The sequence below is a fragment of the Equus caballus genome, chromosome 8, assembly GCF_041296265.1.
Source record: "Equus caballus isolate H_3958 breed thoroughbred chromosome 8, TB-T2T, whole genome shotgun sequence".
NCBI lineage: Eukaryota > Metazoa > Chordata > Mammalia > Perissodactyla > Equidae > Equus > Equus caballus.
Genome location: NC_091691.1, coordinates 17,970,279 through 17,994,036, shown reverse-complemented (window position 1 = coordinate 17,994,036; position 23,758 = coordinate 17,970,279). Strand labels below are relative to the sequence as shown.

Sequence of the window (23,758 nt, the reverse complement as noted above, 5' to 3'; positions counted from 1 at the left end):
CAATGACAGGACAGGACCCAACTCAAAGTCCCATTTGACGTGGACTGTAGCTTTGATTAGGGTCTGCTGCCAAGAAAGAATATAAAGAGAGAGGCATGCAACGTGGGCCAATGGCCTGTTTCACATAAGTTCTGTTTTGTTTGCTGCTGGACCCCAGCACAGCAGACACGTAGTCACTCAATCAATACTTGGTGAGTGTTGCACGGTGAATCCAGCGAGGGCGTGTACGGACAAGCCTCCCGCACACTGTGCCAGACTGACGTCCAACAGTGACACCTTGTGGTGAGAACTGAAACAACCGAGCAGGTGGACCAACACCTTTCTTTGGTTGGTGTTTGCCGAACTGATCCCTTAGGACCGAGAAGGCCCCAGGATTTGTGGAAAAATCACGAGACTAGAGAGAAGCAGGAAGACTCAGGAAGATGATATTTGATGTCCTGCTCACAAAGGCAAACGAGAGTTTGAGTAATTCAGGGGAAAGGGCAAAGAAAGATGACAATATATTTGAACCCCAAACTGATAAAACAAGTCACAGAGGTTATTTTGTGAGATGGAAAAAAAATAAAGTCTCCAAATAATATGTATGGATAATCCTAATTCTATTCTTTAAAGAAAGTATACACATACGTATTTGTCCAGAAGAATTATACCAAAAGTTATACCAAAATGACAACAGCAGGCTCCTAGAGGATGGGGCTTAGGGTATTATTTTATTTTTGCTAATCTATTTTCTGATTTATTTTACAGTGGCTATATATTGTTTATGTAAAAAATAAGAAGTTAGATGTTGACCCAAAATACAAAGGCACTTCAGAACATCTGCGGTAAAAAGCCACTGGTCTCCTACGCACACCCAGTATTTCTGTATCGGGACCCTGATTATCCAGAACCAAACGCCCTACAACCTCAGAAGGTCTCCCTCGGGCACCAGTTCTCAGGAGCTGCCCTGACCACTTCTTCCAACATCCAGATTCCAGGCTCCTCCTCCCTCTGCTCATGAGCGGCATTTACCAGCCAAAGGCGACTCCGTCTCGTCCTGGCCTGCAGCTGCGGGCACAGGAATCTGGAAGAAGGCGGCAGACGGGTTGGGGACCAGTCTCCAGCCCCCTGCCCGCTCACCTGACATGTGGACCTTCCGCAGGCAGGAGAGGGAGGCGTTGAGGCGGGCACACTCCTCCCGGTTGGCTCCGTATTTCTCCACGGTCTCACACACCTGCTCATCCGTCATCTCCAACAGGTCCTCCAGACTCAGCTGGCCAGGGGTGATTTCCTAGCGGGAGGAAGAGAGGAGGATGGTAAATAAACCGTGAGCACCGGGAGGGGAGGAACACCGTGAGCCTCCACGCCGCCCCCTAGTGGTACCCAGCGGGACACCCGGCCCTGTGCGGATGGCCTCTTGGCTACAGGTTGGGTCTCTGCCTCTGGGGTCAGACCAGCCTGGGTTTGAATCTCAGCTTTGCCACTCATTAGCTAGTGACCTAGAGCAAATCACTTAACCTCTCTGAGCCTCACTTTACTCACCTGTAAAATGGGAATCTTAAGCGCACATACTTGGTAAGTTAGCACGTCTGCTCAGACATAGGCAATGCTCCATAAATGGTGAATGTTAATTATCTGTCTCCCCACGCAGCTTCTGAACTCGGCATGGGAAGGGCTCCATTGTCCTCGTCTTTGGATGGCCCTCAGAGTCTCCCGCTCAGCTTGGACTGCAGTGACTTTTCGTAAATCCAAGGTGAACGCAGAGCAGAGCAGACTGGACAGCCCAAGACTCCCGATGGCTGCCCCCACTCTCTGCTTCTCTCTCCTCCAGCCACACATCCTAGGATTCACACTGGGGTTCAGGAACTCTACGGGGAAAGGGGCTGGAGCCCTGACGGTGGCTCAGTGCTGGAAATGAAACTGGATTTGTGTCTGAGCCCCGTGGGGCACGGCTTTGCATCCCCAGACAAAGTGGGAAGGCTGGAATATAGCGTGGTGGGGGGGCGGGGGGGGGGTGCCTCTGGAGAGATGGGCTGGGAACAGAACAGGTAGGCTCCTTGGCTACAAATGTCCCCTCACTGCCACCAGGAACCACCCTCCCCTCCCCAAAATCACATGGCCCTAGACACCGTAATATGGATACACCCTGAAATTTGTCAGACTTCTATACTTATGTGCCTATAAAAAGAGAGCCTTCATTTTTATTTTTAAAGATTTTATTTTTTCCTTTTTATCCCCAAAGCCCCCCAGTACATAGTTGTATATTCTTCGTTGTGGGTCCTTCTAGTTGTGGCATGTGGGATGCCGCCTCAGCGTGGTCTGATGAGCAGTGCCACGTCCGCGCCCAGGATTCGAACCAACGAAACACTGGGCCGCCTGCAGCGGAGCGGGCAAACTCAACCACTCGACCACGGGGCCAGCCCCAAGAGAGCCTTCATTTTATAGCACTTAATGGCATCTATCGTTTTTACGTATATTATTATTGAAATAAAAGTTTTATGGATGGAGGTTGTAAGGCAACATTGTGGAATACTTCTGCCCTCTTGTGGCCATCCCTGTGTATTACAACAAGATCAGACACCCCTCCGCTGCATCAGCACAAAATTCTATCCAAAGATGCCCAGAAAAAGCGGAGCCCGGTCAATGCCCTTCCAACTCACTGGGCAGCGGGCAGAGAGAGGACAGTACCTGAGTCACTTCGAGGCTTTCTCAAACAGGGACACGCTGCAGGTAAGCCCCCTTTAAGAAAGGTGACAGACCCAGATCTGAAGGTGCAAAATGCATCGCATTTAGAGGGGAGGACTCACGACATAAAAGAGTTCTCCTCTTTGCTGCAGGATTCACTGGTGCATTTTAATCCTATAATTTACCCCCCAAAATACTCAATTTACATGGAAGTTTAGGGTTCACCAAAAAAACTCGCAAAAGTAATAATGACATCAAAAATGGAAACAGCCTTAACAGACCCGGGCCGAAAAAGCAGATGCACTTCTGTTCAATAAAATAATAATAGGTAGGGGCTGGCCCTGAGGCATAGTGGTTAAGTTCAAAGTGACCCAGGTTCGCAGGTTCCCATCCCAGGTGCGGACCTATGCCACTCATCAATGCTGTGACAGTGACCCACATATACACTGGAGGAAGATTGGCACAGATGTTACCACAGGGCTAATCTTCCTCAGCAAAAAAGATTTTTTAATTAAAATAATAATAATAATTGAAACGGATGGAGCACTGTTTGAAGCATTTTTCATGGATTTTCTTTTAAAGTCACAAAGACCACATAAAGTAGTACTTTTATCATCCTCACTAGTCTCTAACTAGGACAATAAAATTCAGAGAGGTTAGACTAATTGCCCAAGGTCACACAGCAAGTAAGTTTGAACCCAGGTCGACTTTGGAGCTTTCTCCATACTGCTGGTTCCTCCAACAAAAGGGGACCTCTGGTGGCTGCATGTGTGAGCTACAGACAGAGAGTGGAACCCCAGCTCCATCCACACCCCTTGGTTGGTGGTCTTGGACTCAAGGTTCTCACAGACCAAGGTAAGAACCGGAGCTCGGACACCTGCAGGCCAGGTAAACGTAAATGAGCAAAGCTGTGAACTTGGAGCCCCCGGGACCCTAAGGGGCTGCAGAATTCACTTCAGTGTGGTCAGCAATTTCGATTTTACAAGAGAAGCCAGAGATCTCAGTTTTTATGCAAAGCCTTTCAAGCTTTAAATATTGGCTCAAAAAAATTTTCGAACATCGTATCAGCCAAACAAAAAGTGTCTGTGCATCAGACACAGCTTGAGGGCCACCCGCTTTCAATGCCTGGTCAAGAAGAGCTGTCTCTGTCTTATTCGCCCCGCTTGATAAATAAAGGTCCCAAAAGCATCTGAAAAGCAGACTGGGCCACATGAATAGAATGTACTGTCTGCACTTATACGAGACCCTTCATTTTAAGGATATTCACACGAAACCGCCCTCCTGGGAATGAAATAGAAAACACGGAATCACACCCCTTCTGGTGCGCACGTGCGAGGCATGGGGGGTGGGGGATGGAGGAGAGGAGGGGTCTGGCTCAGATTGTTAGATGGTGGGTTCAGGTGAGATCACATCCTGGGACAAGGTCTGAAAAAGACAAAAGGTGGAAGAGGATCTTGGGGGCCTCTTCAAGCAGGGAGCAGGGAGCACTTGGAGAAATGTCGCTTGGCCCCGCAAGCAAGAGGGGGCACCCCTCTTCTGCCTGGCTCGGGGAGGCCCCGGCACCAGGAAAAGGAGGGGAAAGCACAGTGCTTCCCACCTCGCCCTCCAGAGTCCATTGGAGTGGGTTTCTCCCGCTAGCCCCGCACACGCACTAACAGAACAGGTCGCTCCATCTCTAAGCCTCAGTCTCTAGCTCTGTACACTGGTGATGAGAGTCCTTCCCACCTCAAAAGGTCGTTGTGAGGGTTTGAACGGCCTCAACAGTTGGGGTCCTGGGTGTAGAGCCCTCAGTACAATGGCTGGCACCGAAGATTGAATAACTGAGAGCTGGTTTCATTAGGAAGGGCTGATCCGGTCACTGGGAACACTGGGGACCTGGGATCTGAGGGGGAAAGGACATCTCACTGTCCCTGAGACCTTATGGATGTGGGCCACGCCTCGATGGTGGACACAAGACAGCATGTGTTCTGGTTTTGTTTTGCCCTTAGAAAACCTGTTACTTCCGAAGTTTTCAACAGCAATAATAACAATATAATAAGCCAACATTTACTGAGTGCTATTAGGTGCCAGACTATGAACTGAACATTTTATATAGATCACCTCATTTTATCATGCCAGCTACTGACGAAGAGGAGACAATCATTATCCCATTTCACAGACAAGAAAACTAATGCCCTAAGACTGGTGTCCAATATGGTGGCCGCTGGCCACACTAATTAACCCTCAAGACAATTAAAAATTCAGTTCCACAGTCACACACATTAACCACATGTAGCTCAACAGCTACATGTGACTGGTGGCAACTGCATTGGACAGCACAAATATAAAATATTTTCATCGTAGCAGAAAGTTCTGCTGGACAGCACTGGTCCAAGAGGTTAAGCGATTTGGCCAAAGGGACTGAATTCATGAGTGGCAGAGTTGAAAGAGATCCCAACTCTAGAACCACACTCTTAATGACCCCATTCAACAGCCTCAGAGATCCTCCGTGCCTTCATCCCATACATATTTATTGAAGGCCTACTATGTGCCAGGCACAGCCAAAAACCCACTGCCGCAGGGGCTGTCTGCTGGCCAGTTAGGGGCAGGGGGCACGGGGCGCCTCCGGTCACCTCCAGGACTTCCTTGCGCACGTCGACGATCCGGAACCAGTGGCGGAGCTGGGGGAAGCCATCCAGCTCGGCGTTGCGCTCCTGCAGGGCCACCTTCTTTTTGCAGGACAGCTGCCGGCTGAAGTACTTCACCAGCTTGCTCTGTGGAGACAGATGAGGACAGAGGACACATCTCAGAGGCATCGCCACAAGGAGAGGCAAGAATCTCCCTACTGCCCACTCCGTGCCCCCACCCCACCCAACTCTGTATTTTAAAGACTGGCTCAAGTGCAATGAGGGAGACACACGTCGGCCCTTGAGTGGGGGCCTTGGGGCTGCATCCTCCTCCATTTCCACAGCACATATCCCTGGACCCTACAATTCCACTGCTAGGAACTCATGCTACAGACACTCCATCCTGTGCAAAATGACTGCGTAAAAGCATCTTCCTTACAGTTCTCTTGGCAGTGACAAAAGATGGCAAACATCCTGAGGGTCCATCAGCAGGAGCCTCATAAAAGAGGCACACGCACACAAGGGAACCCTACGCAGCTATAAAATAAAATGAGGATGCGTGCTTTGTCTGATATGGAACAGTCTCCAAGACACGTTGATAAACAAACACAAATACTCTCCCATTCACGTGGGAACTGTTGACATGTATATATCTTCATAAATGCAGACACTGTCTGGAAGGATTCCCAATCCTCTAGGGAAGGGAGGAGGGCGGGTGGGGAACAGAGGTGGGAGAAACATTTTATTTAAACACTTTTGTACCATTTGAATCTTGAGTCACATGCAGGTAGTCACAAATTAACAAAGACTTTTAAAATGAGATGGGCCTGGCCCCGTGCTTCTGGACGGATGCCAGGATGCGAGAAAGGAAAGTGTTTTATTGCTAGTTATGTAAAAACTAGCAACATTAACAAAAGACAGGCCCTACATGTGTGCGGGAACAGAGAAAGAGTATGGAAGACACACCCCAGGCTGATAACTGGGATGGGGAGAGGCACAGACAGAGTGAGAAAAAGGTTCGATGTTCCTTAATATATTTTTGCTTGGCTTCAATCGTTACCTAAAGCATATTATCATCTTTGTAATTTAAAATATACTTAATAAAGATAACTAAATGAAAGAAAAATAAAATCCTTAGGTACATAAATGCCTCCGGTATTTCAAAGCACAGTCAGCCAACATTTATCAAGAAGACGGTCCTGGAATTTTAGGATCACAGAATTTGGAGCAGGGTATGATGGCAGTGGGCATCTATTGGTTCTGTCCAGCCCGTCTCCATTCCCCCTTTCGCTGAAAAGGGTATTTCAACTCTCTTTTGGGGAAACCTCCTTCTTTGGCTCTCAGTGCACATGGTTCAGGCATGGCTGTTTCACTGAGCCTACCCTGCCTGGGCTGCAGGCGGCCTGGGAATTAAGCCTGGCCACAGCATCTGGATCAGGATGACACGTGAGCCAGGCTGGGCCACCAGAGCCCTCCCCACAACTCTTCGCAAGCTCTCAGGAACAGCCGTCCCTTCCCACTAGAGTGTCTGGGAGGCGTCATAGAAGCCGGAAGCTGTCAGGGCCATCCCTGCTGACATGGAGAGAGCACCCTGAGACTGAAGCCCAGGGGAAGAAATCAGAGAACTAAGTTTTTAAGTTCACACTAATTTTCTCACCTTACTAATAAGATGAAAGTTGCCTTTCTTGGTAAGCCTATGTGTCGTTGCAACAGAAGCACAAAAATCACTGGTTAAGCGAATGTACCTGGAACACTTTTCATTTGGAATCTCAATTTAGAATTTAGAATAGAAAAATGCCAAAAAATACATGTTTTTTCTCCCATGTATTTCTGAAGGAATAGAGTCTGCCCTATTAAGACTTCAGAGTAGGGCTTTCAACTAAGACATCTACAGAACTCACACGTCTGTCTTTTGTGTTATTTTTGGACTTGTTTCAACTATTTTCTATACACAGGTACAGAAAACCACTCAGAAGAAATAAACATACTTCGACACCTCCCCATCATTCTTCAAGCACTTCTTTACTTTCATGCACAACAAAATTTTCCAGGCTCATCTTGCTCTTTTCCTGCCCCTGTTCTGGAATCAGTCATTTCACCAAAGAGCACTGGTTCCTCTGAGGGGAAGATGGTATTTAGAAGCCAAGATTTGGATGGTTGGTGTGCTTACTGATCTTGAGGTGTCCTGGTTTCCAGTTCCCTCAGCGGGCAGCCTAGGTAATATATGTACGTATGTGCAATGCATATATGTAGATACATAAGTTTACACCTATATTTATTTTTTTATCTATATGTGTTGATAACCAATAATCCCAAACCAACACCACAGGATTTATTCTAGTTTTTTCCCTTCCCACATTTGCATCACTCTTCTCGGACACTGAGAAAAATACTCCTTAATATGTTTATTTATTATTTGCTTAACCTGCTGAATTTCGCTAATATCCCAACTCCACTGGGCCCCTGCCCTGTCCAGACCCATCCTCAATTGGGCCACTGCCCTGCTTGGATGTCCCCTGTGGGCCCTGACCCCCGCGGGGCTGCCCTCTCACCCTAGCTCTGCTGCCTGCCTTGTGAAGATGTTCATATGTCTGATTTGCAAAAAGTTTTCTTACTTTTCATCTACGTATCTTAATGAATAAAATTTTCCTTTTATTTCCAATCCTTTCCTGAGTTCTGTCACCTCATTCTTGAGATTTCCAATCCTGATTTAAACTGTTTTTTCAGATCTTGACATTTTCCAGAGGATTCTCAAGTCTTGTATGCAGGCACTCCCCCCAAATCTGCTTTCATTGCACAAACTGAGAAGCGAAATCGATTTAATCTGTGTGTCAAATGTCCAAAATGGTAGTCGACCAGCCATGTGTGGCTAACGGATCATGGTGTGGCTAGTGTAACTAAGGAATGGAATTTTAAATTTTATTTAATTTAAATGCAAAAACGGAAGCCACGTATTTTGCTGTTAAACATAATTTTATTGTTTTGATAGAACTACATTTTACCTTAACCTTGAAAATTTTAGCATCTGAATTGAGATGTGCTATAAGTATAAAATACACACTGAATTTCAAAGACTTGAGAGGAAAAGAATAATGTAAAACGTCTCATTAATATTTTTACACTGATTACATGTTTACATGATAATATTTTGGATGAACTGGGTTAAATAAAATATATTCTTAAAGTTAATTTCATCTGTTTCTTGTTAATGTGGATACTAGAAAATTTAAAATTACACATTTGTTTCTCTCATTATATATATTCTCTCATTCTCACATCTGTTGCTCTCATTATATTTCTAACAAACAATGCTGCTGTAGGGTTTTATTCTAAAGAAATAATTAAGAATATTCATGAAGCTTTGCTCCAAGTTGATAATAGCCATGAAGGATTGGAAATAAGCCAACTCTTCAACAATAGGGGATGATGTAAATAAATTACAATGTATTCATATAGAAATGATGTATAAAATATGCATAATATTTATAATGTATAAGCAATGCATTGAAAATTTATAAAACTACATGTGTATAGATGCATCGAAAAAGCCCTGGGAGGGTACATAGCACAGTGTTAGCAGTATTTATCTCTGAGACTAAGATTATGGGTGACCTATTTTTTTTCCCGTTTGCTTCTTTATAGTAATATTAGAAAATACAACGTATATGTATTACCTGCTTATTAATGGAAAAATGTTTGGATACGTTTGGCAACATTTTAACACTGATGCTATCAGTGTCAGTGAGAATGTGAGAAACCCTTGAGAATTCCACGGGAGGGCAACTTGATTTGGTGGTATCAGCATTTCAGTACCCATGCACTGTGACCGAGGAAACTGATGTCTAGGAATCCACCCTACAGAAATACGCACATGTGCACATGGGGCGAGAGGCTGGCTGGCTATCGCAGCAGTTTGCGATTTTAAAAACACGAAAACAATTTTTTTAAAGGGTCATTAACAGAAAAGATAAATATGAATGAGTTACAGCACATCCATAGAATTGAATACTATATAAACTTTCAAAAATAAAGTAGATTAGGGGCCAGCCCAGTGGCACAGCAGTTAAGTTCACACGTTCCGATTCTTGGCAGCCTGGGGTTCGCCAGTTTGGATCCCGGGTGCAGACATGGCACCACTTGGCAAGCCATGCTGTGGCAGGTGTCCCACGTATAAAGTAGAGGAAGATGGGCACGGTTGTTAGCTCAGGGCCAGTCCTCCTTGGCAAAAAGAGGAGGGTTGGCAGTAGTTAGCTCAGGGCTAATCTTCCTCAAAAAAAAAAGTAAAATAAATAAATAAAGTAGATTAATACATATTGATTTAAGAAAAGATTTTCATCTTCAGTGATAAAGCAATCTGCAAAGACACTGTATAATTGCATTTATATTTTTAAAACTATATATGTGTTAATGATATGATTATGAACACAGAAAAATACCTGGCAGAATACAACGACCTATAATAGTAAAAACAGATATGGGGAAAAGAGGGGCATTCACTTTTTCCTGCACAACTATTTTTTCAATTTTTATAGTAATTTATATATTTTATTTGTATATATTTTTATTTACATATATTTATATATAATTTGTATTTATTACATAAATAAAATATAATTTATATATATAATTTATAAACTTATTTATAATAAGTTCATATTGCTTTGCTTTCTCAACACTAAGAATTTTTTTTATTTTAAGACTGAGTTTAGGTATCCTGTCCACACTTTGCATATATCTAAGCTTTGGTTCACTCATTGACTCAAACAATATTTACTAAGCGCCAACTATATGCCAGTGTGCCAGGCACTGTGTTAGGCTCTGGGAATTCAATAAGTAATATGATTAATCAAAGTTTTACCTTCTTTCTGATATTTTTGGTACAGAGAACCAAAATCAGTCCTGAATTTCAGACGAAGATTTCGATATGAAACCTGCACCCAACAGTTAGCGCTCTGAATCTATCCTAGGAAGTTTCGGGACAAAGAGATCTGCTCAGGATTACAACTTTCCTCGCCACGAGGAAAAGAAACCAGAGTGATCAAAAGCACAGGCGGTCTCTCAGCCCTGGGACAATGTCACTTGGCACCAGCAGTAAGTATGGCTAGAAAGCCTGCTTCCTTTGCACTGATTTAAATTAAGGACTCTAGTAGTTGAAGAAAGAGAAAAGCGCAGCATAAAACCAGAGAAAGAGAACTTTTTAGTTTACTTGTCTTTTTTTTCCATGTCCATGTGTTGGAATAAGAGGCAGCCTCAGGGAGAGGCCGGAAGCTTGGGCACCAGAATCAGCCTAACCTGGGCTCCCATCCCCAGGCACTACTCAGTAGCTTAACCGCCTCAAGCAAGTTTCAAAACTGTTCTAAACCTCAGTTTTCTCACCTGGAAAATGAGGATTAAATTGTCCCACTTCCTAGGATTGTGGTGAGGCTTAAAAGAAATTATTCATGCAAAGTGGCATGGAAGAATCACACAGAACACCATCGCAATAGTGCTGATTTTGTACTACATGAATTCACAAGCATCTTCCACAACTAGCATGGGGGGTATGTCCCAAATATAGTGACTATCAGCCTTAGAAAAAGTTTTTCTTTTCTTTTTTTTTTTTTTTTTGCTGAGGAAGATTTGCCTTGAGCTAACATCTGTGCCAATCCTCCTCTATTTTTTTGTATGTGGGATGCCTCCACAGTGTGGCTGGTCAGTGGAGTAGGTCCTCACATGGCATCTGAACCTGCGAACCCTGGGCACCAAAGCAGACTGCACAGAACTCTAACCACTTGGCAATGGGGCAAGCCTAAAAAAGTATTTCTAATAAATCAAAACTAATCAGTTTGAAAATAAATAATATTCTTTAAAGGTAAAATGTATCATTTCTCCAAAGTTTAAAAAAGTTATCCTGTAAGAGAAAGTACTAAACATACTAAATGAACTAAAAGGACTAAAATTAAAAGTTTGAATAAAAAATTGTCTTCCTAATTCCTTATGTAAATCCTGACTTTGAAATTACTAGGATTTGAATCCATTGACCTTACAGAAATTGCTTGAAAGTAATACGTGCTCCCTTCATGAACATCTATAAATCTGGGCTTTTGGCTAAGTGCTCTTCCTCAGACTTTTCTTCTGAATAAATAAGCTTTTACTGTTTATTATTCTATACCTATATATGGCTGTGTTGGATTTCAAATATGGCAAAAGAAATAAGGATCTGGTCTCTTCATATAAATAATAACAATGCTGTATCAACTTCTCAAAGAAAGAAAGAAAGGAATCAAGTGTCAATTGGAAGCCATTGACATCATGTCACACCTTTAAAGAAGCCTTCAGTGTCACAGAAGATTGAAAAACTAGACTAAGCCCAAATGCTGGCTGGCAGGAGAGATGGAACTACGTCACTACCCTGCTCAGACACCCAATCTTGAATAGCAGCATTTCCCAAGCGCGTGATAACTCGAGGTGGTACCCAGGCGTGGCATTAAGTAACACTGGGTCACACAGCGAGAGCGTGCTTCCCTGTCCAGATCTCCCTCCAGCCACCTGACTTTAGATCAAAGAGACAGTCTCTCTTCAATGACACTGTGTCTTTAACACAGACTCACAGCCTGAGGCAGGTAACAATATTTAGCACAACTGAAGGATACTTTTGTTTCATTGTATTTCTTTTCCTGATTGCCTTCCATTTATGAAGAGTGATACCAGTTTTCCATTATAACAGTTGTACAGTTTTATTTTTAAATACATGGTTTTTTTTGTGTGTTTTTTTTTAATTTGAGTTGGTTTAAAGAAAACACACAGATAGGGCAAAAAGTAGGATGAGGGTATCAAACTGATGAGTTTGGGAAATGCTGTCCTATAGAATAACGTTCAAATTCCTTAGCCTATTATTCAGGGCTCAATTATATTCCAGTTCTCCTTTCTTGCCTCTTTCACTTCCAGGCAATTCCTCTCCACACCCACCTGTGGTGGATTGTAAAGATGACCTGAATCCTGCACCCCTCCTGCCTCCACACCCTTTGCATTGTAACTTTGCAGTTAATTCACTGAAGAGGCAGAGTCTGCGCCTGCACCGCTTCCATCAGGTTGGCCATGTGACTTGCCTCAGCCAATAGAAAGAGGCCTGGTGTGTTTCTACTCCCTCTCTTGAATCTCTGCCATCTCCATGAGAATGTGCCCAGGCTAGTCAGCTAGTCAGCTGAAGGATGAGAGACTACATAGGGCAAAGTCAAGCTTTCCCAGACATCCCAGCCAAAGCCATCCTAGCTGGGCCAACAGCCAATTGCTGTCTGGCTGTTGGCTCTGAGTGAACTCAGCCAAGAGCAAGACAGCCACTAATGTGCAGCTGACCCCAGATGCATGGCCAATAAATGTTTATGTTGTATGCAACCAAGGTTTTGTAGTTGCCTGTTACACAGCATTATAGGGATTCAGAGATAATTGATACGCCACCCAGTCAACTCACGGAAATCTGATTTCTCCAAAGTTCATCTCAAATGTCACCTTCTCCGGGAAGTCTTTATTAATTCTTCCTGGGCATTTTGTTCGTACAGACTCTATTACAAGATTTATCACAGTTTTCCTTGCATTCTAATTGGCTAATAATTGTGTTACCCAGTGTTGAAGACACTGGCTGTCTTAAAGGTTAAGGAGCCCTGTCCATATTTGGAAGAGTAAATGAAATAAATTTAATAATAAAAATGAAAGCACCATTATTGAGCATTTCCAAGTGCCCAGCCCATGCTGAAGGTCTTACACGCATCATGTCAACATATCTTCACATTCCCAAGAGCTAGATGCCATTAAGATCTACATCTTACAGAGGAAGAAATCAGGCACAGAGAACTTATTTGTTCGCAATCATACAACCAGTAAGTGGAGAGCTAAGATTCAAACCCAAGTTGATTCCAAAGCCCCAACATTGCAGAAAGGATAACTTTATTTTAATTTACTTTATTTAATAGACACATGCATATATTTCCTTTGTGAAAAAGTTAGAACATTTCAGATAAGGCCAAAGCCCCCTTTGACCATTCCCACTAACGCTGGCCCGCCTCTCCTGGAGGTGATGCAGGTAACTGCTCAGAATGGCTGGTGTCCATCTATCCAGACCTTTTCCTGTGCCCTTTCACACATATGCACACGCGTGCAGAAACTCCGCAGCGTGGTTTTACGTGTAGGGTTGTTTTTTTCACGTAAATTGTATCACGCAGTATGCATTTTTTTTGCAGCTCACACTTTCACTCAGTGGTAAGTCTTGAGGATCTTTCCTGCTCGTTCATACAGATGCACCTCATTCTTTCTCATCTTCTGCATGACAAATTCCTTTGATACCACAGTCAAAAGTCCACGATGCGAGCAGTTCTGGGATGTCTGCTGGGGGCATTTTTGTCAGCTACGATTAAGCCTTTTCAGGAATAACTGCCGCGCCAGCAGCCACCATTGACCAAACACCTGCAGTGTGCCTGGTGCCGGGGGGAGTGTTTTGAACGTGCTTGTTCATTTTGAATCCACGCAACAACACTAGCTGTGAGGCTGCTGTTCTGAGCCCATTGTGTGAACGAGAAAACAGGCGCCCAGAGGTGGAACCACTCGCTCAGATCCACAGACTGTTTAAGTCGGGGAGCCAGGGTCCGACCCCAAAGCTCTCTGTCTCTACCAGGACGCTGCACTATGAGGTGTTCGCGGTCCTTCCCACTGAACGGGAAATCCAAAAGTCGGGCTTGGGCCCCTCAAGGGCAGAGGGAGTCTCACTCCTCTCGGGAAGCCTTCCAGGAAGCAGGGGACGAGTGAGTTTCTGAATTCCAGTTCTGAGGCTTGGGCAAGTCACTTCAGCTCCCTGAGCCTCCACTTTCTCATCTATACAATGGGCATATACCTCCTTCCCTCGCAGGTCTGCTGCGGCATCACACGAGACAATGTCCACGCAGAAGACAGGCTGAGCCCTCCGCCCACATAAGCACCCTGTCCTGTTTGTAGAAGGAACGCACGGACGCTGGGGAGGTGCTTCCAGGGTCACCCAGAGACAGGACCTGCACCCGCCCAGGAGTAAGAGGCCAGGGGCCGCCTCACTATGATGAATGAGGAACACGGGGGACAGAGATGGGCTTAGGAAGCAGGCAGAGTGGGAAGACAGGCGGGCAGTCACAGGCCCAGGTCTTCCCCTTGAGGCCAAGGGAAAGAAGAGTCACCACTGGGGACAAAAGCATGGCTAGTCTGAGCAGGGAAAACCCCCGAAAACCAACCAGAGTGTGAAGCTGGACTGGGCGGAGACTGAGCAGCGCTTCCCAGGTGGGGCCCCTGGGATCAGCAGCTCTCCCCACCAGTTACCCAAGGCTGGTGGCGTAGAATAATCCAGGCTGTCAGCTAACAGGGGCCTTCTCTGAACCCAATGCTGTGATAAGCACTTTTATGAATTATCTATTTAATCCTCACAGCGGCATTGCGATGGACATCCAATTACTGCCCCACTCTACAAACGAGAAAATTGAGGCCCAGAAAGGTTAAACAACTTACCCAAGGTCACAGAGCAACTAAGCGGATGAATCAGAATTTGAACCGAAGTTTAACAAACTCTTACATATTGACACACAAAGAATGTCATGATCTACTGTCAAGTGAAATAACATAACCAAAAGAACAGGCAGAGTATAATCCTATTTTCTGAATATAAAATGAATGTGTGTGTATATTATATAATATATAATATATTATGATTTTTATAAATGTCTATATGCATAATAAAATATATATTTAATATTTTGTACATGTTAATATATAATAGTATACATTAGATATATATGTATCTTATGTATATATTGTTATATATACATAACATAAGATATATATACATTTAATATATATTTTATATATATATATGTACACACAGACTAGAAGGAAATGCTCCAAAATGTTAACAGCTACATCTCTGGGTCATTAGAGGTGAAATTTATTTGTTCATTTCTGTGTGTGTATATCTTATAATCTTTCTATAAGCTTGAATTACCTATGTGATAATTAGTTACAAATCTCATGAAAATCAGACACCTGCCAACAATAAATACACACGGGACGTACACAATGTCAGCCATTGCATTAAATAAGTTTTAAATATCCATAGGATGTAAATAACACACACATGCCAGGGATTCTGCTAAGCACATCATACAAGTTTCTCACGTAAGCTTCTCAATGACCCCAGGAATACCCCCATTTTACAGATGAGGAAGCTGAAGGCCACAGAGCTTAAGCAGCTCTCCCAAGGTTCTAGATAATTTTACAGGCTGCTTCCCTCTTTCCCCAATTTCCTGACCATAAAAATCATCTGAAGGTGTTTGTTAAAAACCAGCCTTCCAGGCCACTCCTCTAGAAATTCTGATTCAGTAAATCTGGGGAAGGCCCAGGAATCTGTGAAAACACAAGCACCCCAATGAGTCTGAGGGTCATGCCAGCATAGAAAGACCCATCTCCTGTCTGAATGACGTAAGGAAAGCAGTCTGCTTCTCAGACAAGCTTCAGCATCCGGGTCCTTGGGCAATAAAACCAGGGCAGAAACCCGTTCCGGGAGCCCGGGGAGCAGCGCCCTCGGCAAGCAGCACCCCTCAAGGGCGAGTAAATGCCCGGGCTCATTTGCACGGCAGGCATTTAGCGAGCAGTCCAGGGACAAGACCTTGACTGAGGCACCGGGAAATCCAAGAGCAGTTGGGCCAGTCCAGGCCTGAAGGGACGCCCAGTGGGACAGACAAGACTGACACGCAAACACAAATCATGAGGCCAAAGGACAGGAGCCAAAGGACACAAGGGCACAGCACAGCCTTGAACAAAGCATTGTGCCGTGATCGCAGGATGATAACGGCGGGCGCTCTATATTTGTTCTAAGAGAAGCAAGGCCTCTCATTCACTCATTTAAAGGATTTTTGTTGGTTTGATTTTTGTTTTTTAGGTGCTTTCTAAATACAAAGAGCTAGGGATACAAAATCAAGTACACCCCCTCACTGCCGTAAGGCAGGGCTCCTCCAGGCGCGGCCTGAAGACATGGGTCCTGAGGCCCTGACGGGCAGCCCCCTTCGGGTAAGGACAGAAATTGAGAGCAGTGAGACACTTTGATAGCTATTTGACAGAGAGATTTTATGTCTGTTTAATATTTTCCCAGTGAGGCTTGTATTTTATTGGGGTTTTTTTTATCCCTTTCATTCTTCTAGTAAATCATTCTTATCATATATTACAAAAGCATTGGCTACAAAGCACCAGGAAAGAAAACGCTGATCCTTCACCACAGAAGGTGTGGGAGGCCCTGACCTCCGCCCTCAGAGAATGTCAGGGACCGAGCTGGATCCCCCCACATCACTAAATAAATTCCCTTCCTCGATGGTTCCAAAGCTATGGTTTTATTTGAGCATCTCGATGATGCTGAAGAGGGTGTCAGATTGTTAGGAACAGTCTACAGATGGGGAAAGTGAGGCTCAGAGGCGGGGGAGGGCTCGAGCTCACACAACTAAAGCAGCACCAGCCCAGGATCTGACTCCCCGTCCCGTGCCCTCTTCGCCATAGCTCTCTGCTGAAGCGGAGGGTCCCAAAAACCTAGAGGTCAAGGTTGAGAAGCACAATTAGAAAAGCGCCTTTTGTAGGGCCTCACCCTGCCAGGTGTCCCCATTTATTTTTAGGTCACCCTCAATACAAGTGCATGCAGAGCTCAACTGCAAAAAGTCCAGAGGCACCATCTCCAAGACGCAGCACAGGGCTCCCGGAAATAGCACCCCCAAGCTGAGTCCACCAGCTGCCCCTGCCCTGCCCGGGGGTGCAAAATAAGGTCTCCGGGCCTGGGCTCTGAAGCGTCACAGGACTCGGAGACAGCAGGAACCCACAGATGTAGTTCTTCATCTCCACACCAGGGGGCAGCCTGGCACCTTCCGCGGCAGATGGAAAAATTTTCAGACCTTCCTGGATCTGAGCATCCTCAGTACTTATTACTGTACTCGGTATTAGCACCATGGCAAATTTAGCAGCATAAACAACAAAAAAAAATGTTTTAAGTCAAGACATGTGACAGAGCTATAAATAATCATGTCTGAAATCTCTAATGTGACATGGGGAACTTTTCACTCAGAATCGAAACCAGGATAAACCCAGAGACCCATGGGCAAGCCTCTGGTTTGCTGGAGCCCAAACCCATCACTCTTAGGTGCTATTTTTTTTTTTGAAAAACTAAAGCAGAGTTCGTGAAAGCTGGAAGGGGGTGCAGTACAGATTGAGGATCTTCTATGTATGAGGTCTTTTCACTAATCGTCTCTCAGATAAACCTCATGGCAACGCCAAGGGGAGGGTCTCATCTCACATCCATTTTATGCACGAGGACACTGAGGGCTCAGGAATGTGACAAAACTGCCCTTAAAATCACACGGATGACTTTAGGCTGATTCTAGCCGGGCTCCGGAACCCTCTGTACCCCTCAGGGCTGCCTGTCAGCAAGCACCCCATTATTGCTGCCTTCTCTTTCGCAGGCGCTGGCTAGCAGCGGAGCTCAAAGCCCTGAATCCACAGGGTCCAGCCTCTCGGCACATCTTCCGACTGCCCAGGGCTGTCAGCACTTTCCTATCCTTCAGGTGTCACCCCTTCCCTATTACCTTTCAATGTCACCATCATGCCACCTGCTTTTTCCTGCGAGCTCTTATCGCTATCCCACAAATTATCCTGTTTACTGGTTTCCATGGTTACGCCCCCCCCCGCCCGGCCACCCCTCCCCGCCCCCCCATCACACACCCATCAGAATGTCAGCTCAAAAGAGCACGGGCTTTTGCCTCTTTTCCCTGGAGCGTTCAGATCAGTGCCTGACATACAGCCGGCGCTCAGGACATTTTTCTTAGTCGTTCGATAAACCACCATCATTGCTGGTGGAGGCCAGGCCTCTACCCATAAACCCCAACTCCTCTCCCTTGGGCGCTGCAGGCTGAGCCCCGGGGCCCGGCTCCGCGGCCACGGCTCTCTCTCGGGTCCTCAGGGCCGGCGGGCGAGGGGAGCGGCCGCAGCCAGCGGCCCGACGCCTTCCCGCGTTGCCAGGGCGACCATTGTCATAACATCCCCCGCTCGAGGGGCCAGCTGACAGGGAGAGAATTATTTGACTCGCTAAGGTCTCAAGTAACCGGCCGATTTGCATCCGCAGGCAAATCCTCCGCCTGGGAGACGCGCCCTTCCTCCTCTCCCCACCCGGGTCCCAGTTAGAACAGGATCCCTCAGGCCGAAGCAGACCGGACCCACCAGTCTGGGGCTGCGCCCCGGGGATGCTGGGACCAGGCCGGTTCCGTCTGCCGGAAGCTGCCCACTGCCCCCTGCTTCGGGTTAAACCCCTGGATGCTGCTGGTGGCTTTTCCTTTTCTTTGAGAACTGCTAATGAATATTACAAACAACATGGGAGAAAAAAAAGAGTTCACAGATTTAAGCACTTCCTAGATGCCAGGCCCACTGGTAACTTCCTCACATAATTATTATTATAATTTTAATATTTATGCTATAACAATACATATGCTATATTTCTGGTGTATCTATATACTGTATAATATATAGATATATTCGTAGATATAAAATAGATAAGAATTCATAGACATATAATACATAATATAATTTGAAATTCAAAAATATATAGCATATTTATAGCATATATTATATATTTATGGTAATAAAACTGACATTTGTTGATACTTTTTATATGCCAGCCCTGTGCCTACTGCTTTAGTTATGTTAATAACGATGCTCTTATCAAAACATTATTATGCAATAATATAATGATAATCAGAGCTAAGCTGTGCTGAGCAGGCTCTGTGCTCAGCGCTTCATTTATATTATTTGATTGTCATATGCACTCTAAGGGCTAAGAACCCCATTACTCCTGTTGTGGAGATGAGAAAATGGAGGCACCGAGTGACAATGTAACTTGCCTAAGGTCACATGGACAACACGCAGCGACGGAGGCTGCCCCCAAGCCTGCCTTATTTCCACACCGCACTCTAATAAAGCTGTCGAACTCCCCGTGCAGAGGCCCCTAGGGGAGCTTGTTAAGAGTAGCCTGGTAAGCCCCTGTTTCCCCCAACCACGCATGCGGAGTCAAATACTCCTGGGGACAGGGGGCTTCTCTTCTCATTTCTTTTAAACAAGGTCCCCAGAGAGTTCTGACAAAGGCAGAGAGTCCAGAACCCCCGCCTTCAAGGTCTCTCTCAGTTGTTACCAGTGCGCTGCCAATTAAGTGATCGGATTAAATGAATCAGTCTCCTGGGGCTGAAATTCCGGAGAGGGCAGTGATGTGCGTAGGACCCATCATCCTGAAAACGAGGAGAAGCAGGGGGAAAAATACGCTGGCGGGGTCCTCCCAGCCACACTTAGCTGTGTCACAGTTGTAACCACTCCTGACCTTTTTGGAACAAGGTGGGGCCCGCATGAAGAGTAATAAATAATAACGCACACTTTTGTCCACGGCTGGTTTTGGGGGAGCAAAGCTAGTCGGTCTAAATGACCTCCCATTGCCCAGCCCCCTGCCCCTCTCTTAATCATGCACCAGAGACCAAGCTGTACAGACAAATATGAGTTTGTAGGATGGGGGCCCACCCTTTGTACCTACATTTTGAATCATGAGATCTTCTGGCAAGTGTCAAAGATAGATGGAGTTGGGGTAAAAAAAAAAAAAAAAGCTAGTGGGCAGTCACTGCCCGAGAGGAGGGATGGTGGGGAGGAACGGGCAGAAGTTCTGGGACGCCATGCCTGTGGTCCCTGGGCAGCTGGGGGAACGGAGAGCTAGACCCAAGAAGCAGCCCGAAACATTAGTGAAGGGTGTGCCCTAAGCAATAGGTTCCCTTATTATCCACTGCCTGATCTACAGGGAATGAAGATCCCAGGCATCAAATAAGACCCGATGAATCTAAGAAAAAACACAAAACACGGATGCACTGAAGGTGGGTCTCCTCTGGGCAACCACTCCACTTGGGCCATGGAAGCCTGTTCCATCTCAAGCTGCCTGCCTCGCAGAGCACCCAGCCAGCACCTGCGGCTGCCATTAAACTGAAACAAAATGACACACACAATCAACATCGTGACCAAACGGTTAGGGCATCTTACGGGCACTGCAGACAAGAATCCAGACAGCATCCCTACGGGTCATTACGTGACCCCAGACAATCAGAGAACTCAGCCCCCCAAAAATGGCATCAGAATTTAAGCTTAGAATTGTGTGACATAACTGGTTTCCTGAATGGGTTAGAATCTTTAAGTTCTGGGAAAATCGAGGATGAATTACAGACATACGGAAGATCATTAAACCCATAATGTTACTATTGGAATTAAAGTCTGTGCATTTGGAGTAATTATTTCACATTCTCTTAATGTTTTATATTATTTGGCCACTTAGAGGAAGACCTCACCTTTTTAACTCTAATTTAAAATGTGTATTTGAATAACTGATTTAGACGTACATTTTAAGCTGAAATTGTATTCAATTTACGTACAACATTAGAAAGTGGCTTCAAGCCCAGTATATTTATCAATTTGATATTTGTATTTCTATGTGTTATGTAAGTAGTTGACAAAGCTTATCTGTCAACAATTAGAGTACTTTTTAAAAATTCCTGTATATCAGACTTATAAATACAGTTTAAATTGCTTGAAGATGTTCAATTCCCTAAGGTTGTCAATGGAAGGAAATATTATGCAAAATCCCTTCATATGTGATTGCTAAAATCTGCTAGACTTACATGAATAGAATAACACTGCATGTAAGTTGAACTAAAAGCATAAAGAGAATAAGGGTATGGATTTCTTTTGCTTTAATAAACTAAATATTAATATCTAACACCAAAAAATAATTACATAAAAGTGAAAATTCAGTTCTTCAGTTGCACGAACCACATTTCAAGTGCTCAATAGCCACGTGTGGCCAGTGGCTGTTGCATTGAACAGCACAGATGTAGAACGTGCCCACCATTCATGGGTGTTTCCTCTAAATCGCATATCCAATCTTTAGCAGACCTCTTAGGAAACAAACACCCCGAAACCTTTTTTCCCCAAATAAGACAATATAACTCTTTCCAAGATTTTCAGGATTGTCCCAATGGACAAGGCAGGCTTCTGAAGGAAATGAGCCAGAGGTACAGAGCAGACCTGGGTGGGAGAAGTGGAGAACAGCGCAAGGAATGCTGGCCGTGAAATTTACCCCAGAACAGGGAGGGCCCATCAAGACCCACAGGAGCAAGCGCAGAAGCTATCACCGCATCCGGTAACTCCTCTCCAACTTATTTTATGATGGACCTCTGCCAAATTCTTGCTATCACTGTTGCCCTGACCCTCGCTGGATACTGAGCAGCTTTGGATGGGAAATCAGGGAGTGGTTTAATGGATTCTGATTTGTTTTCCATTCGGTAAATTTCACATACAAGCTAAAGGATTCTGACCCAAAAATCAGCTGGAAATTTTCAAGTTAGAAAATGGTCCAGCTAAGATGAACGGTACAAGATCACCAGGCTCCTTGAATGTCGGGGTGAAGAAAGACTAAAATCAAAGTCAGGAGCGTGGCGTTCAACTCCCCGCCCTGCAATTAAGGAGCCATGGGACCTCAGGCAAGCCACACGACCTGTCACAGACTCGTTTTCCTATCCATTAAGTGAGAGGTTAGAAAAAATACTCTCCAGAGTGGCTCCAAGTTCAAAAATTATAGGATTATTCTTAGAAGCGACACTGATGGAGGACAGGCAAAAGCATCCTCTGTAGGTTTACACACTAGTATCGGCTTTGCTGGGCAAGGAAAACCATTTTTGTGTCTCCTTGTGCTGCACCTGGGATCTCGGCAACAGGGTCAGTGTCCAGAAGAGAAGTCTAGCCAGGCATGTGGGGCTCAGGGTTGAGCCTCCTGGTGTTGCAGGCAAGCAAGCAAAGCCCCGAGCAGGGAGACTTCAGCACCCATGGCTGCCATCGATCGGCTAAGTGAAGGCATGGAGCAGAGAGTCCCAGGCTGGGAGTTGTTCAGGAGACAAGCTTCCCATCCGGTTCTCCCCGGAACAAGCTGACAGAACCTCACTCAGCAAATCCTTAAGCAGCTCTGTCCAAAGCACTTCCGTGATGATGGCGCTGTCCAAGATGCAGCCACTAGTCACGTCTGCCTATGGAGTACTTGAAACGTAGCTACTGCATGCGACTGAGGAGCTGAAGTCATTGTTCTATTTAATATTGATTAACATAGCTTTAAATAGCCACGTGCAACCAGTGGCTACCATCTTGGACCGCACACATATCACCCTTCCCCAGCGGTGTTTCTTCTCCCCATTTTCCTTTCCCTCAGCAAAAAGCCATACCTGCTCCTCACTATTTTCCACGTATGTTTAGGGGTTGAACAAAGGGATTACTACAGAGGGTTGAGGGTTTGCTGAGAGACAGTCCCTTCAGAGGTGTGGGGTGGTACTGGCCAGCCGAGCTCAGGGCAGTCTCCACTCTCATCTTGCTGTGGCCATGCATGAAGGCCCAAGGTCCTGAGACTGTCATCCAAGACCTTCCTTTCCTACGGCCTAAACTCTCTCCACTTCTCCCCAAAATGTGCATTCACTGGATTCCCAGTGTACGCTGATTACCATCCACATGCCTTACCCTGGCCTGCAGGGCCCTGCCCACTTCTTCCCCATCAAGAACCCCACGATCCTTTACTCCAAATCCACAAGAAGGTTCTTCCACTCCTCAAATAAGCCAAGCTCGCTCCAACCCCAGGGCCTTTGCACACGCTGGCCCTTTCACCAGCAACCCCCTCACACATCTGGCCAGCTCCTTCTCATCCTGCAGAGCTCCACTCCCATGTCACATCCATTCCAAACAGGATATATGAGACCTCTCCTGTTATTGTCAGCCTAACATCATGTTCTTTCCTTCACAGCACTTATCACAGCTTTCAATCATACTTCCCTGGTGTCTATTTGCTTCACGTCCTCTTTCTCCCACTCGACTGTAAGCACCATGAGGGCAGGCACCAGTCTCTTTTGTCCTCTGTATTTCTAGCACCTAGCATACTGCCTGACATGTAGTCAGTGCCTAATAAATATTTGTTGGATGATGAATGAATGAGTGACTCCTTATACTTTCTTCCTCTGCCCTTTCACCTTCACCAGAGATTCTCAAAGTGGGGTCCCCAGACCAGGACCATCAACATCACCTGGGAACTTGTTAGACGTGCAGATTCCCAGGTCCCACCCTAGACCACTGATTGAAACTCTGAGGGTGACACAGCCATGTGTTTTTCACCAGGTGATTACGACGCATGTTCAAATTTGAGAGCTCCTGTTCTAGGCCATTCTGTGCTCCTGAAACAACCTCTCTACCCTTTGACCTCCTGTTCATCCTTCAAGTTCTAGCTCAAATGCTCACTCTCCCTGGAAGCCTTCTTTCTTCCCCTCCCAGGAGTATAACCCACCACCGTCAATGCCAAAACCACAATGTTTACGCTCAACAGCTCAAATGTATTCCCTTCTCTTAGGGTCGTTCAT

The 23,758-nt window shown here is 45.4% G+C and overlaps 1 protein-coding gene across 5 annotated transcripts in view; it reads right to left on the bottom strand.

Moving 5' to 3' along the window:
* KSR2 (kinase suppressor of ras 2) overlaps nucleotides 1-23,758 on the bottom strand; it is a 387,277-nt gene that overhangs the window by 306,306 nt on the left and 57,213 nt on the right. For 3 of the 5 annotated variants that reach the window (XM_070275419.1, XM_070275417.1, XM_070275418.1), the window contains exons 2-3: nucleotides 5,277-5,417; nucleotides 1,120-1,270 (exon numbers count right to left, since the gene is read on the bottom strand). In XM_070275419.1, the coding sequence (XP_070131520.1) occupies nucleotides 1,120-1,270; nucleotides 5,277-5,417 (292 nt within the window). Of the gene's footprint in view, nucleotides 1-1,119; nucleotides 1,271-5,276; nucleotides 5,418-17,878; nucleotides 17,980-23,758 lie in introns of those variants that run through there. The other 2 variants (XM_070275421.1, XM_070275420.1) reach the window with 1 other exon arrangement.